This window comes from Symphalangus syndactylus, chromosome 12 (assembly GCF_028878055.3).
Source record: "Symphalangus syndactylus isolate Jambi chromosome 12, NHGRI_mSymSyn1-v2.1_pri, whole genome shotgun sequence".
Taxonomy (NCBI): Eukaryota; Metazoa; Chordata; class Mammalia; order Primates; family Hylobatidae; genus Symphalangus; species Symphalangus syndactylus.
This window is the reverse complement of record NC_072441.2, coordinates 133,910,695-133,924,879: the sequence shown is the minus strand read 5'-3', so window position 1 is coordinate 133,924,879 and position 14,185 is coordinate 133,910,695. Positions and strand designations below refer to the sequence as shown.

Below are 14,185 nucleotides of genomic sequence, written 5' to 3'. Positions count from 1 at the left end.
AAAGCTTCCTGAAGGAGCTAACACTTGAACACAGTCCTAAAAGATGAGTGGCAAAGAAGACAGAGAAAGGCTCTTACCACCTCTCACAGTTTCAGGGGCTGTATAAAGGTCAAATTGCAGGAGGACTGTAAGGTATCCAGTGGATTTGGCACTTAAGAGGTCAGTGGTAAACTCATTTACCACAGTGACAGGTGGGATTAGAAGCCAGATCGGATCACAGAGTTGAAGAATTAATGAGAAGAGAGAAGTCAGAAGTCCTCTAAGGTGGGGCCTGAGTTTCTGTGTTTCAGTGTCCTCGCTGCCATGTGTAATCCCTAGCACATAGTGTTTGTCCTGTTAGCTTTGGACGGAAGAGAGCCACTTCCCTCTCTGGGATAAGATGCATGTGTGTGGAGAGGATGAGTCCAGATCGCTGTGCTCCATCTGCATTCTAGAGGGAGCATCTGCAACTCTTTACCTGCATGCTTTTTTCTTTTTTCTTTTCTTTTCTTTTTCTGTGAGATGGAGTTTCACTCTTGTTGCTCAGGCTGCAGTGCAGTGGTGCAGTCTTGTCTTACTAAAACCTCTGCCTCCCAGGTTCAAGCTATTCTCCTGCCTCGGCCTCCCAAGTAGCTGGGATTATAGGCATGCGCCACCACGCCCAGCTAATTTTGTATTTTGGTGGAGACGGGGTTTTACCATGTTGGTCAGACTGGTCTTGAACTGACCTCAGGTGATCCACCCACCTCGGCCTCTCAAAGTACTAGGATTATGGCATGAGCCACTCCGCCTGGCCTGCATGCTTTTTTCTGACCATACAGGGAGGCCAAGTGCAGTCCCACAGCCAGAATTCTGTCTTAATCTACTTCTAGCATTTTTATTTTTTATTTATCTTTTTCTGTCTCTCATGGTTGAGTGCCTGATACTCTTATTTAATTAAATTAATTAATTAATTTTTTTGAGACAGTGTCTCACTCTGTCACCCAGGCTGGAGTGTAGTGGCATGGTCTCAGTTCACTGCAGCCTCCACTTCCCAGTCTTAAGTGATCCTCCCACCTCAGCCTCCTGAGTTGCTGGGACTACAGGCACGCACCACCATGCCTAGCTAATTTTTGTATTTTTTGTAGAGACGGTTTCACCATGTTGCCCAGGCTAATGTCGAACTCCTAGGGTCAAGTGATGTGCCTGCCTTAGCTTCCCAAAGTGCTGGGATTATAGGCGTGAGCCATTGCACCCGGCCGTATGTTTTATTTTTCTCATTTAGTACGATACCAAAAACATTTCTCTATACCATTAAGAAATTTTTTTAAGTTTATGCAGCCTTTTTAAGTGGCTGCATAAACTCTCATTTAGATGTTTATTTGAACATTTAGTTTAAAATTCTTTTCGCTTTTAACTGTTCATTTTGAAATAATTTCTCATTTACAAAAGAGTTGTAGAAATATTACAAAGAACTCCCATATATCCCCTTCAGCTAGCTTATTGTGATGTCTGTCAGATTTCTCAACTGCAAAGTTACTCTGTTCCCCTCTGTTAATAATTAGTGAGGAAATAGTTTAAAACTATTTTATATCTTATTTCTTATTTATTTGTTTATAAGAGACAGGGTCTTGCTCTGTCACTCAGGCTGGAGTGCAGTGGCATGATCTTAGCTCATTGCGGCCTCTAACTCCTGGGCTCAAGCAATCCTCCCTCCTCAGCCTCCCAAGTAGCTGGGACTACAGGCACATGCCACTACGCCTAGCTAATCTTAAAATTTTTTCTAGAGATGGAATTTTGCTGTGTTGCCCAGGCTGGTCTTGAACTCTTGGCCTCGTGTGATCCCCCTACTTTGGTCTCCCAAAGTGCTAGTATTACAGGTATGGGCTACTATGCCTGGCCTATATCCCATTTCTTTTTCTTTTCTTGAGACAGAGTCTTGTTCTCTTGTCCGGGCTGGAGTGCAGTGGCACGATCTTGGCTCACTGCAACCTCCGCCTCCCGAGTTCAAGCAATTCTTCTGCCTCAGCCACACAAGTAGCTGAGATTACAGGTGCGTGCCACCATGCCTGGCTAATTTTTGTATTTTTAGTAATATGGGGTTTCCCCATGTTGGCCAGGCTGGTCTCGAACTCCTGACCTCAAGTGATCCGCCTGCCTCGGCCTCCCAAAGTGCTGGGATTACAGGCCTGAGCCACTGTGTCTGGCCCTGTATCCCATTTCTTGTAAAACTTGTACACATTAATTTTAGCATCCATTGATGTTTCTTAGGTGAATTATTACTATAATGGTTCCTAAATGGTGATTTTCTAATTACATTATTCCTTCTATTTTCATCAGCTGTCATTTCACTCTGAGAGCTTTCTCCCCTCTTCGTTTATTAGATTCTTATTTAATGGATTATTTATCTTGATGCTGAATTGCTCCATATCTGACCAGTAGGAGCTCCTCAGGCTAATTCCTTTTTCCTTTTGACCTGTTCTCTCTCTCAGCGTTTTCCCACTTTCAGGCACAACAAGGTGGCCCAGACTTATCTTATGCCTTCTCTGCCCCAGCCTTGGAGTCAGCCATTCTTCCAAGGAGACCTGCTTCCTTTTTTTTTTTTTTAAACAATTGTTTATTAAACTCCTGCTATATGCTATAAGATGATAAGCAAAACCAGACACAATTTCAGCCCTGGCAAGAGAAAAGGGAGGTCGGTATTAATCAAGTAATAACATTAATGGGGGCATTTCTCAAGTGAGAGAAGTGCACTAAGGAAAGAAATGTGATTCTATGATAGGGTAATAAAAGATCCTTGACTGGGGAGGGGCAGCTTACCAGTAATTAACTGATCTGAAGAATCAGTAGAAATTAACTTGGTAAAAAGTGAAAGTGGATGGCTGAGTGGGACCAGCGTTCAGAAGGCAGGTGCCTGCAGAGAAAGCCATCAGTTTTAACAAGAAATGCTGTATCAGAGATGAAACTAAACCTGTTCCTCATCTTTTCTTCTTGCTTCAAACATAAATTTGAAAAATCATTTGTGCTGTCTTTAGCCTCATCCTTTCCCCAAACTTCACATTGTTCTGGGTTTTAGGTGTTTCACATTTTTTTTTCTCCCAGAAGACCCATGACTCCTCTTGAATATTAAGTGCCTTTTTCTATCTGTGTCCTAAACCTTTTTTAAAAAAATAATTTCAACTTTTATTTTCAATTCAGTGAGTACATGTTCAGGTTTGTTACATGGGTATTGTGTGATGCTGAGATTTGGAGTATGATTGATCCTGTCACCCATGTACTCAGCATAGTACCCAACAGTTCATTTTTTAACCCTTGCGCCTTCACCCCTCATCCCCATCTAGTAGTCTCCAGTGTCTGTTATTGCCATCTGTGTGTCCGTAAGTACCCAGTGTTTAGCTGCCACTTACAAGTAAGAACATGTGGTATTTGGTTTTCTGTTCCTGAGTTAATTTGCTTAGGATGATGGCCTCTAGCAGCAACCATGTTGCTGCAAAGACCTGAATTCATTCTTTTTTATGGCTGCACCCTGCTTCTTGTTAGTGGAGAATAGTGTTTCAAAACCAAGATCTACGGAGGTTACAGTGAGCTGAAATCGCACCATTGCACTCCAGCCTGGGCAACAAGAGCGAAACTCCGTCTCAGAAAACAAAAACAAAAACACCACCAAAATCTAGGTGCTAGATATGCTTCATGCTGTTTATGACCACTGCCAGGCTCTTTCTTTGGGCAGAGCTAAAGAATATATGTTGGGGGGGGTGGGCACAGTGGTGCACGCCTGTAATCCCAGCACTTTGGGAGGGCAAGGCAGGAGGATCGTTTGAGTCTAGGAGTTTGAGACCAGCCTGGGCCACATAGCAAGACCCTGTCTCCACAAAAAGTTAAAAATATTTTAGTAGCTGGGCATGGTGACACGTGCCTATGGTCCTACCTACTTGGGAAGCCGAGATGGGAGGATCACTTGAGACCAGGAGGTCGAGGTTGCAGTGAGGTATGATCACGCCACTGCACTCTGGTCTGAACGACAGAAGCAGTGTTTAAAAAAAAATTATATGTGTGTATACACACAAATGTACACACACTATCCACACTGTATTTATTTTTATATCTTTGTATATATACACACACATATATACACATATGTATACACATATATGTACATATACACACACACATATATATTTCTGTATTATTGTTAGTTTTGAGACAGAGTCTCTCTTTGTCGCCCAGGCTGGAGTGCAGTTGCATGTTCTCAGCTCACTGCAGCCTTCACTGCCTAGGCTCAAGCGCTCCTCCCACCGCGGACTCCTGAGTGACTAGGACTACAGGCACGTGCCACGAGGCCTAGCTAATTTTTAAATTTTTTGTAAAGACAATTTTTTCTCTTTTTTTTTTGAGACAGAGTCTCTCTCTGTCACCCAGGCTGGAGTGCAGTGCCGTGATCTGGGCTCACTGCAACCTCTGCCTCCCCAGTTCGAGCGATTCTCCTGCCTCAGCCTCCCAAGTAGCTGGGATTACAGGTGTCCACCACCATGCCCAGCTATCGAGACAATTTTTTGTAGAGACTATATTGCCCAGGCTGGTCTCAAACTCTGGGCTCAAGTGATCCTTACGCCTTGGCCTCCCAAAGTACTGGGATTACAGATGTGAGCCACCACACCTGGTTATATATTAAAAACCACTTTTTTTCCCCCACGGAATACCTCCGATTTCAATACAAGTCAAAAGATTAATTCCAGTTTTCCCTTTCCATATTTGTAACTTTCTTCTCCATCATTGGGAAATCTTGTTCCCGTTAGCTTCAATACATTTACTTACCTGGTCAATCCCAAATCACCTGTTGCCACAACCTAGACCCCTCACATGGACTAATGTCCCTCTCCCCTTTCAACCCAGGCACGTGTGACTCTCCCTAAAGCCTACTGGTTTTTAGATTAAATTATTTAGAAAGGAAGGGATAGAGGGACTTCATTTCTTTTATGGATGCATAGTACCTATTTTGTGTATGTACCATAGTTGATTCAACCCCCGTTGAAGGACATTTGGAGTACATTGAGTCTTATTCTGTTATGTTACAAATAGTGCTGCAGTAAGTGGCCATTCACATAAGACTTTTTGTATTTTTGTCAGTGTATCTTTGGGATAGTTTCTTAGAAGTGAGACTGTTGGGTTAAAGGGTTAAAAGCATGTGTAATTTTGTCAGATATTTTCAAATCTCTTCCACCACCAGTAATGTATGAAAGAGCCTGTTTTTACCCCACAGCCTCACTTCTAGAATGTGTCAGACTTTTGTCCTAGCGGCGAGTTTGCAATTACATCTCTCACAGGATCTCGGGATATTGTTCTCCTTGTCTTGGAGGCTTTGGCTTCCTTTAAGCTCTTTTTTGCTCTTGTATATGTTGTCTACTTTCAGAAACCAGTTTCTTCCTTGGGATTTGTTTTACTCTTGCCATTTGAAGATTGTTTTCGCTAATGGAAAAGACTGAAATAAAACAGGTGATTACTTCAGTCTTCTCACTGCCGTATTTGTTGAAAGAATGGGTACATCTGTTGACTCACTGACTGTTGCGTGTCTGCCAGAGCCTTGGGCTGTGGTCACTGTATGGTTGTGACAACTTAGCATCACATCTCTTGCATTCGGCACAGAAAGAAGGGAGAGGGGTGGTGCCAGCCACTTCTGCCCCCTTCTAAAAGAAAAGAAAATTCTTTCTAAGAACCACTTGCCTTTTGTGTGCAGACTACTTACAACTTAAATTTTTAGTTATTTTCGGTGGGAAGTTTGGACAAGATATATAGTTCTTTGTGTAGTTAGAAATACAAGTTTCTGATTTCTTTTTCCTTTCTTTTTTCTTTTTCTTGTTTTTTTTTTTTTTTTTTTTTTTTTTTTTAAGACAGAGTCTTGCTCTGTTGCCCAGGCGGGGGTGCAGTGGTGTGATAATGGCTTACTGTACCTCAAACTTATGGGCTCAAGCGATCCTCCTACCTCAGCCTCTCAAATAGCTAGGACTACAGGCCCACGCCACCATGCCTGGCTGATTTTTAAATTTTTTCTGGAGACAGGATCTTACTATGTTGCACAGGCTGGTCTCGAATTCCTGGCCTCTCAAAGTGCTAGGGTTACAGGCATGAACCACCATGCCTAGCGATCAAGTCTCTGATTTCTATTTCACTTAAAACTTTATGTATTTACTTTTACAAATACAAACATTAAAAATAAATATATGGATAAATAAATACCTTGTCAAAGTATTCCATCTGAACCCACTTTTCAGAGATAATTATTCTCAATAGTTTGGTGTATATTCTTTTATGTATGTACTAGATACTTAGTCTTTTTTTTTTTTTCTTTGAGATGGCATCTCACTCTGTCATCCAGGCTGGAGTACAGTGGTGCAACCTTGGCTTACTGCAACCTCAACCTCCTGGGCTCAATAAATCCTACCTTAGCTTCCCAATTAGTTGGGGCTATACCACCAGTACAGGCACATACCACCATGCCTGAATAATTTTTTTTATTTTTATTATTGAGATGGAGTCTCGCTCTGTCGCCCAGGCTTGGAGTGCAGTGGCACAATTTCGGCTCACTGCAACCTCCACCTCTTGGGTTCAAGCGATTCCCCTGCCTCAGCGTCCCAAGTAGCTGGGACTACAGGTGTGTGCCACTGCACCCAGCTACTTTTTTTTTTTTTTTTTTGAGATGGAGTCTTGCACTGTCGCCCAGGCTGGAGTGCAGTGGCGCGATCTAGGCTCACTGCAAGCTTCACCTCCCGGGTTCACACCGTTCTCCTGCCTCAGCCTCCCGAGTAGCTGGGACTACAGGCGCCCGCCACCATGCCTGGCTAATTTTTTTTTTTTTTTTTTTTTTTTTTAAGTAGAGACAGGGTTTCACTATGTTAGCCAGGATGGTCTCGATCTCCTGACCTCGTGATCCGCCCGCCTCGGCCTTCCAAAGTGCTGGGATTACAGGCATGAGCCACCGTGCCCGGCCTAATTTTTTGTATTTTTAGTAGAGACGGGATTTCACAGTGTTAGCCAGGATGGTCTCGATCTCCTGACCTCGTGATCCACCCACCTTGGCCTCCCAAAGTACTGGGATTATAGGCATGAGCCACCCCGCCCGGCCCTGACCAATTTTTAAAAAATTTTTTTTGTAGAGACAGGGTCCTCCTACTGTGTTGCCCAGGTTGGTTTAGAATTCCTAGGCTCAGGTGATCCACCAGCCTCAGCCTCCTAAAGTGCTGGGATTACAGGTATGAGTCATGGCGCCTGGCCCTTAATCTTAATTTTTAAATATTATTGTCATCTTCATTTGTTGTTGCCAGTATGGGGCCATATATATACATAACTATTCTACAGCTAGATTTTTTTCACTTAGCAGTATGTTCTAGACACACTTCCCTGTTAGTACATGCAGATATGCCTCATTCTTTCCAGCTGGTACATTATATTCTACACTGTTATTCTCCTGCCCTGGCAGATACTTTATTCACCTTCGTTTCTTCTGTGTACTGGCAGCTGGTCTCTGTTACCTGCATCATCTGGGCTTCCTTGCCTTCTGGCTTCCAGCTGGGATCAGCTGATAAAAGACACTGCCAGGAGATCTGAGGGCCAATGTTGGGAGATGACTCCCAGATGAAACACAGTAGCAGACTATGTTTTATCCCCCATTGTCCCTTGCCATGGTTCTAGTAGTAGCTGTGCTTGTTGTCTGTGATCACTGCTCTTGTAGGGTGGCTTCTCTTCTCCAGCCAGCTCTTGCTGGGCTCCAGTGACACCCTTCTCTTCTTTTGCCCTTTCGGGTTGAAGGGTAGAAATAGCTTCCTGCCGTTGCTAGTCCCTGGCTGCTTCACCATTCCTTGTTGGTTCCTTTAAATGCTGCTCACAACAGCGATAAAAAATCCTGTCATTAAACTTCCTTCAGTTTACTCCTTTGCATATGCCATCTCTTTCCTGCTAAGACCTCAATGGATGTGACCAGGGAGACTTACCATAATTTAATTATTGGGTCCCTATTATTGGGCATTTAAACTGTTTCTAGTATCTTGCTGTTGTACTCAAGAGTTGCTAATGAACATTCATGTACATGTCCTTTTTAATATTTGTGGGAGTATCGTTTGAGAAAAAAGTCATAGGAATAGAAAGACTGGGTTAAGGTATATGAATATTACAAATTTCAGTACATACTTCTAAATTGTTCCTGAAGGAGTCTACCAATTTACGTTTCTACAATGTGTTGTTTGATTTTTTTAATAGTAAAAAATTAATGGAGGCAGTACTTGTGACTTTATAAAAAATACTTTTTTTAAGAGACAGCGTCTCTCTTTGTTGCCCAGGCTGATGTACGGTAGCATGATCGTAACTCACTGCAGCCTCGAACTCCTGGGCTCAAGCAATCTTCCCGCCTCAGCCTCCCAAGTAGCTGGGACTATAGGCACATGCCACCATGTCCAGCTAATCGTAAAATTTTTTGTAGAGATGGGGGTCTCATCTCATCATCTTGCCCAGGCTGGTCTCAAACTCCTGGGCTCCTGCAGTCCTCCTGCTTCGGCCTCTCAGGTCTGAGCTGCCATCCTAGGCCCTATGACAAATAAATTTAATTCAGAAGTGTACTAAGGGAAAAGTAAAAGTCCTCCAAGTCTCACCTGCTTCTCATCATCCCATCCTATTCCCTACAGGTAAGCATGCTAACAGCTGTATAGCCTGTCAGGCCTTTCTCCCATTTTTATACGTGCATGCTTAGCATAGAGTAAATTGAGTGCATTTATATGTATAAAGTAAACTCATTCGTGTATGTGTGTATATGTATCTCTTTCTCTATTTGAGATAACATATTTCTAGACTCCGTTCCCTTCCATTGACCTGTTTTTTCCTCTGCCAGTACCTATCTACCTTAGTAATTATAGCTTTGAGTTGGTTCGATATCTGGCAAGGCAGATTCTCATCCCATTATTTTTCATTTTAAGAAATTTCTTGGCCCTTCTTGGGCATGAACTCTTCAGATTATCTTTAGATCCAAGTTCAGAAAATTCACGGATTTTGACTGGAATGAAACTGAATTTATAGAAAACTCACATTTCAGGAAAACTGACATATTTCAAATTGAATCTTCTCACTCAAGAACCTCTTTCGCCGGGCGTGGTGGCTCACACCTGTAATCCCAGCACTTTGGGAGGCCGACGTGGGCGGATCACAAGATCAGGAGGCCATCCTGGCCAACATGGTGAAACCCCATCTCTACTAAAAAGACAAAAAAATCAGCTGGGCGTGGTGGCGCGTGTCTGTAATCCCAGCCACTCAGGAGGCTGAGGCAGGAGGAACGCGGGGAGGCGGAGGTTGCAGTGAGTTGAGATCATGCCATTGCACTCCAGCCTGGGCGACAGAGGGAAACTCCGTCTCGGGGGAAAAAAAAAGAACCTCTTGTGTCTTTATTTACCAGATATTTTATGTTCTTTGGTGAAAGTCTTGCCCATTTCTTGCTAAGTTTATTTTTAGTTATTTTATAGATTTTGTTGCCATCATGAATGGAATTTTTTCACTTTACGTTTTCTTTTCTTTCTCTCTTTCTCTCTCTCTCTTTCTTTCTTTTTCCTTTCTTTCCTTCCTTCCTTCCTTCCTTCCTTCCTTCCTTCCTTCTTTCTTTCTCTTTCTTTCTTTCTTTCTTTCTTTCTTTCTTTCTTTCTTTCTTTCTTTCTTTCTCTCTCTCTCTCTCTCTCTCTCTCTCTCTCTCTTTCTTTCTTTCTTTCTTTCTTTCTTTCTTTCTTTCTTTCTTTCTTTCTTTTGACAGGGTCTTGCTCTGTCACCCAGGCTGGAGTACAGTGGCATGCTTACATCTCACTGCAGCCTCAACCTCCTGGGCTTAAAGGATCCTTCTGCCTCAGCCTCCTGAGTAGCTAGGACCACAGGTGCACACTACTAGGCCTGGCTAATTTTTTAATTTTTCTTTTTGTAGAGATAGGATCTCATCATGTTGCCTAGGCTGGCCTCAAACTCCAGGGCCCAAGCAGTTCTCCTGCCTCAGCCTACCAAAGTTCTGGGATTATAGGCGTGAGCCACTGTACCCAGCGCACCTAACATTTTCTAATTGGTTATTGCTCGTATGGTTTTTAAGAATGTGTTGATTTTTGTAAATTAATCTTATAATCACCTACTTTATTGAACTTCCTATTCTAATGATTTTTTAGTATACTCTCTTGGCTTTCCTAGGTGGACAATTATCTGTAAATTATAATGTTTTGTCACACCATTATTAATATTTATACATCATTTTTTTCTCTTATGTCATTGTCATTTCGTGGCTGAGATATCTGATTGGGTTTGGTTGGGGGCCTGACCCAGGGCAGTCTTCTTGGCCAATGTTACATTTTATATTTAAGGTGTACCTGCTATGCATCCTTTTACATCAAAGGATGCATAGCAGGTACAGTAGCAGGGTGGGTGAATTCCAGACAGATCTTGAGGACAGAAACAACAAGGCAATGTTTAATGAATAGAAAGTACAATGACTACAGCACAGGGCACAAATGAGGTTGAGAGAAGCAAGAGATGGATTGGAGAGTAAATCGAGGCTTGGTCAGAAGCCACTAGGCTTTAAGGAGCAATTACTTTATTCAGAGGAGTTGAGAATTGAATGAAAGCTGTGTTAGGCAGAATGGCTCTTTAAAGATACCCACACCCTAATCCCTGGAACCTATGAATTTGTTACTCGACATGGCACAAGGGACTTCACAGATATAATTAAGGTTTTGGGTCTTCAAATAGGGAGATTATCCTGGATTATTAAGGTGGGCCCAATATAATTACATGGGCCCCCAAAAGCAAAGAAGTTTCTCCAGCTGGAAGAGAAGCAAGGTATGGTAGAGGGGGAATTTGGAGAGATTCAAAGAGTGAGAGAGCCTGAAGGGGACCACATGGAAAGCATGAAAAGGACTGTAGGCGTGAAGGCTGGCCCCTGGCGGATAACCAGCCAGGAAACGGGGGCCTTGTGCCTCCAGCTGCACGAACTGAATTCAGCCAACAGCTTGAGTGAGCGTGGAAGTGGATTCTTCTCCAGGGCCTCCAGAAAGGAACACAGCCCTACCAGCACCTTGGTTTTGGCCTTGTGCGACTCTAAGCAAGGATCCAGCTGAGCCTCACCATACCCAGATTTTGGCCTTCAGAACTCTGAGATAATTTTGTGTTGTTTTAAACTGCTAAGTTTGTGACACTTTGCCACAGCAGCAGTAGAGAACGAATGCAAAGGGGTTTAAGCAGGGATATTGTCAGATTTTGTGCTATTAAAAGACTTCTTGTGCCATGTGGAAATGGGTTTGGAGAATGTAAATTTGGAGGCAGGGAAACGTGTTTGTGGGAATGCTGTGATAGCACAGTCTAGGGTAGTGATCATGGGAAGGGGATATGATTTGAAATATATCTGGGAGGCTAGAATTGCCAGAACTAGTCAGGGACTGGATGTCAGCGGCTGGGGGGGAAAGCAAGGATGATTGCTGCTTTCTAGCTTAGGCGCTGGCTGATGATGAAGCTGTTTTTTGAGATGGGGATGAGCAGGTTAGAAGCTGCCATGATATGAAAGTGACAACTCTTAAGTTGTTCTTCATTTGGAAATTCTCTCTATAGATACTTTAAGAGAGAATATATCAATAAGATGAGTGCTTTGTCTTTTAAGAACGAAACTTTTTTCTTTTCTAGGTCATTTAGGAAATCGTAAATCATGTGAAGATGGGACTCTTGGTATTTGTGCGCAATCTGCTGCTAGCCCTCTGCCTCTTTCTGGTACTGGGATTTTTGTATTATTCTGCGTGGAAGCTACACTTACTCCAGTGGGAGGAGGACTCCAGTAAGTATAGTCACTCTAGCTCACTCCAGGAGAAGCCTGTTGCAGGTCAGTTACTGGTTTTTCGTGTGGCTTCATCTCTCATATTCTTCAGAGATGGGCAATGAGAGTAAACTGAACATTTCTGGGACTTTGGCCTAGAAATTGCCTGCCATTTTAGCTGGTATAGGCTGAGAACTTTGATGTTTTTTAAAAACTGCATGCCATGACAAATCTCAGTTCCTTTTACAAACTTGGTGAGAATGTGCTATTCTTCAATAAAAACCCAAACTATACTCATACTTCTAGTTCTTGAACGCTTTTGTTCTTTCTAATTGCTGTAGCATATTGCCACTCTATTTTGCCATTTATTGCCTTAGGGATTAGTATTGAACTTGGTTTCCATCTGCCCTTAAAACATTCATCTTTATGTTGAATTTTCAACATAATATTGTCTCTGTTTTGTTTTCCCTAAAGAAACTTTGTCTACTGAATCTTTGTAGCCGTCGCTGCTATTGAACTTGCACCTGGCTACAATAATGGCTTATTTTCCCTACCCAGTAACTCCTAATTTTTTTCTTCTCTTTGTGCGCTTTGTCTCATGTGTTACATAGTGTTTTCCACATGGCCTGAATCCCACTAGTTTGGTTTCTGTTTACCTGATGTGGCCTGTGTTTTGGTTCTAGGCTTGCAGTTGAAGGGCTTACATTGATCAGCACCAGCCTTTGCACATTGTTTTCTTGGCTGTAGCTTGACATATCACACAGTGACCACAGTGGTTTTCTTTGTGGTTATTTTGTCTGACTGTTATCTGAGCTTGGTGTGGGAAATAATATAAAATCAGAACAGAGTGGCCTGTTTTGACCTGCAGTGCTATGTCTTCTCTTAAAATAGTTTTGTTTTTACTAACATCTACCAGATACCAGTATAGAACTCACTTGAGGAGAGAGTCAGTCTCTAGGTATGAGGTGAAAGTGAGCTGCAGTGAGTGGGAAGAAGCAACGGGCAACTGGCCTGCTGTTGTTCTAAGACCCTAACATGGGAAGTATTACAATGAAGTAGCTCATTTATTTCTCCATGGCTCAAACTACTGAGACAGTTCCAAGCCAGTTTTTAAAATATAGTGTTAATATCCTTAATTTATTGTTTTATATAGAATGTTTAAGTGCCGTTTAAATGCTTAGCTTATAATTATCACTAATTACTTGTGTTTCAAAAGTTTACTTAAATTTCTCTGCACTGACTTATTTTTAAAACCAAGGAGACTACCCAGGATAAGGAGTGTTTATATCAGTGAAATGCAGAATTCTGTATTTAGAGGTATTCATTGTCTGTATTGGTAGTGGTGGATCCATCTGTATCAATCATATAGATGGAAATGTGTGTGAAGAACAAGGGTCTCCTTTTCTGCTAAGAGCTGCTGACCTGTAGAAGACATAACCAAGGATCAGATAAGATTTTCCTAGATCAGTGGGGAAGGGAATTAACTTTATAGAAGACTCATTGTGTTTCAGGCATTAGGCTAGACAATTTGCAAATATAATTTCATTTAATGTAATTCTTACTACAGTTTTGTGAAGATGCCATTATTATCCCCATTTTCCAGTTGAGCAAACTGAAACACTTTAATTTACCAAGGTTATATTGTTGGAACTGGAATTCAATTCCTGTCTTTAAAACCTATGTTTATTATTTTATTGAAAAATATAATAAATACTGAAGGCAAGACTTAATTTAATATTCTACCTGGTAAAAAGAGAGAGAGAAAGGGGCTCAGAGAAGTAATAGTAGAGAGTGTCAGGAAGGGGGTGTGAAAAGAAAAGGAGGGAAAGAGAGAAAGTTATCAAAAGAAGACAGAGAGGCTTATTAGGTTTGAAGGTGACAAGGTGCTATTCACTTGGGCTGTAGGCTTCAGAAGTTTATTGCTAGTTATCTGCTGTCCTTTCCATTAATTGTTAGCTGACTAACCAGTATTTATAGCTTTTCTATTCTGACTCCTAAGCCTTTTAGATGTTTGACTTTGAATAGGTTGTTTAGACCATCTCACCAAAGCATACTATTTTCTGTGCTGTAATATCAGAGAACAGAGTAATAGGACCCACCCTGCATGGCTTACTAAATCAGACGGGTCCGCTATTTTTTTTTTTGGGAGATGAGGTCTCACTCTGTTGCCCAGGCCAGAGTGCAGTGGTGCAGTCATAGCTCACTGTAGCCTCGACCTGCCAGGCTCAAGCTATCCTCCTACCTCAACCTCTCGAAGTAGCTGGGACCACAGACTCACACCACCATTCCTGGCTAATTTTTGTGTCTTTTGTAGAGATGGGGTTTAGTCATGTTGCCCAGGCTGGTCTCAAACTCCTGGGCTCAAGTGGTCTGCCTGCCTTGGCTTCCCAAAGTGCTGGGATTCCAGGCATGAGCCAC

The 14,185-nt window shown here is 42.3% G+C and overlaps 1 protein-coding gene across 1 annotated transcript in view; it reads left to right on the top strand.

Annotated features, from left to right (window-relative positions):
* The window catches only part of ST3GAL3 (ST3 beta-galactoside alpha-2,3-sialyltransferase 3), a 224,154-nt gene that overhangs the window by 20,023 nt on the left and 189,946 nt on the right, over positions 1 to 14,185 (top strand). Inside the window, 1 exon segment of the mRNA XM_063627687.1 lies at positions 11,641 to 11,788. Within this exon segment, the coding sequence (XP_063483757.1) occupies positions 11,671 to 11,788 (118 nt within the window). The 5' untranslated portion in view covers positions 11,641 to 11,670.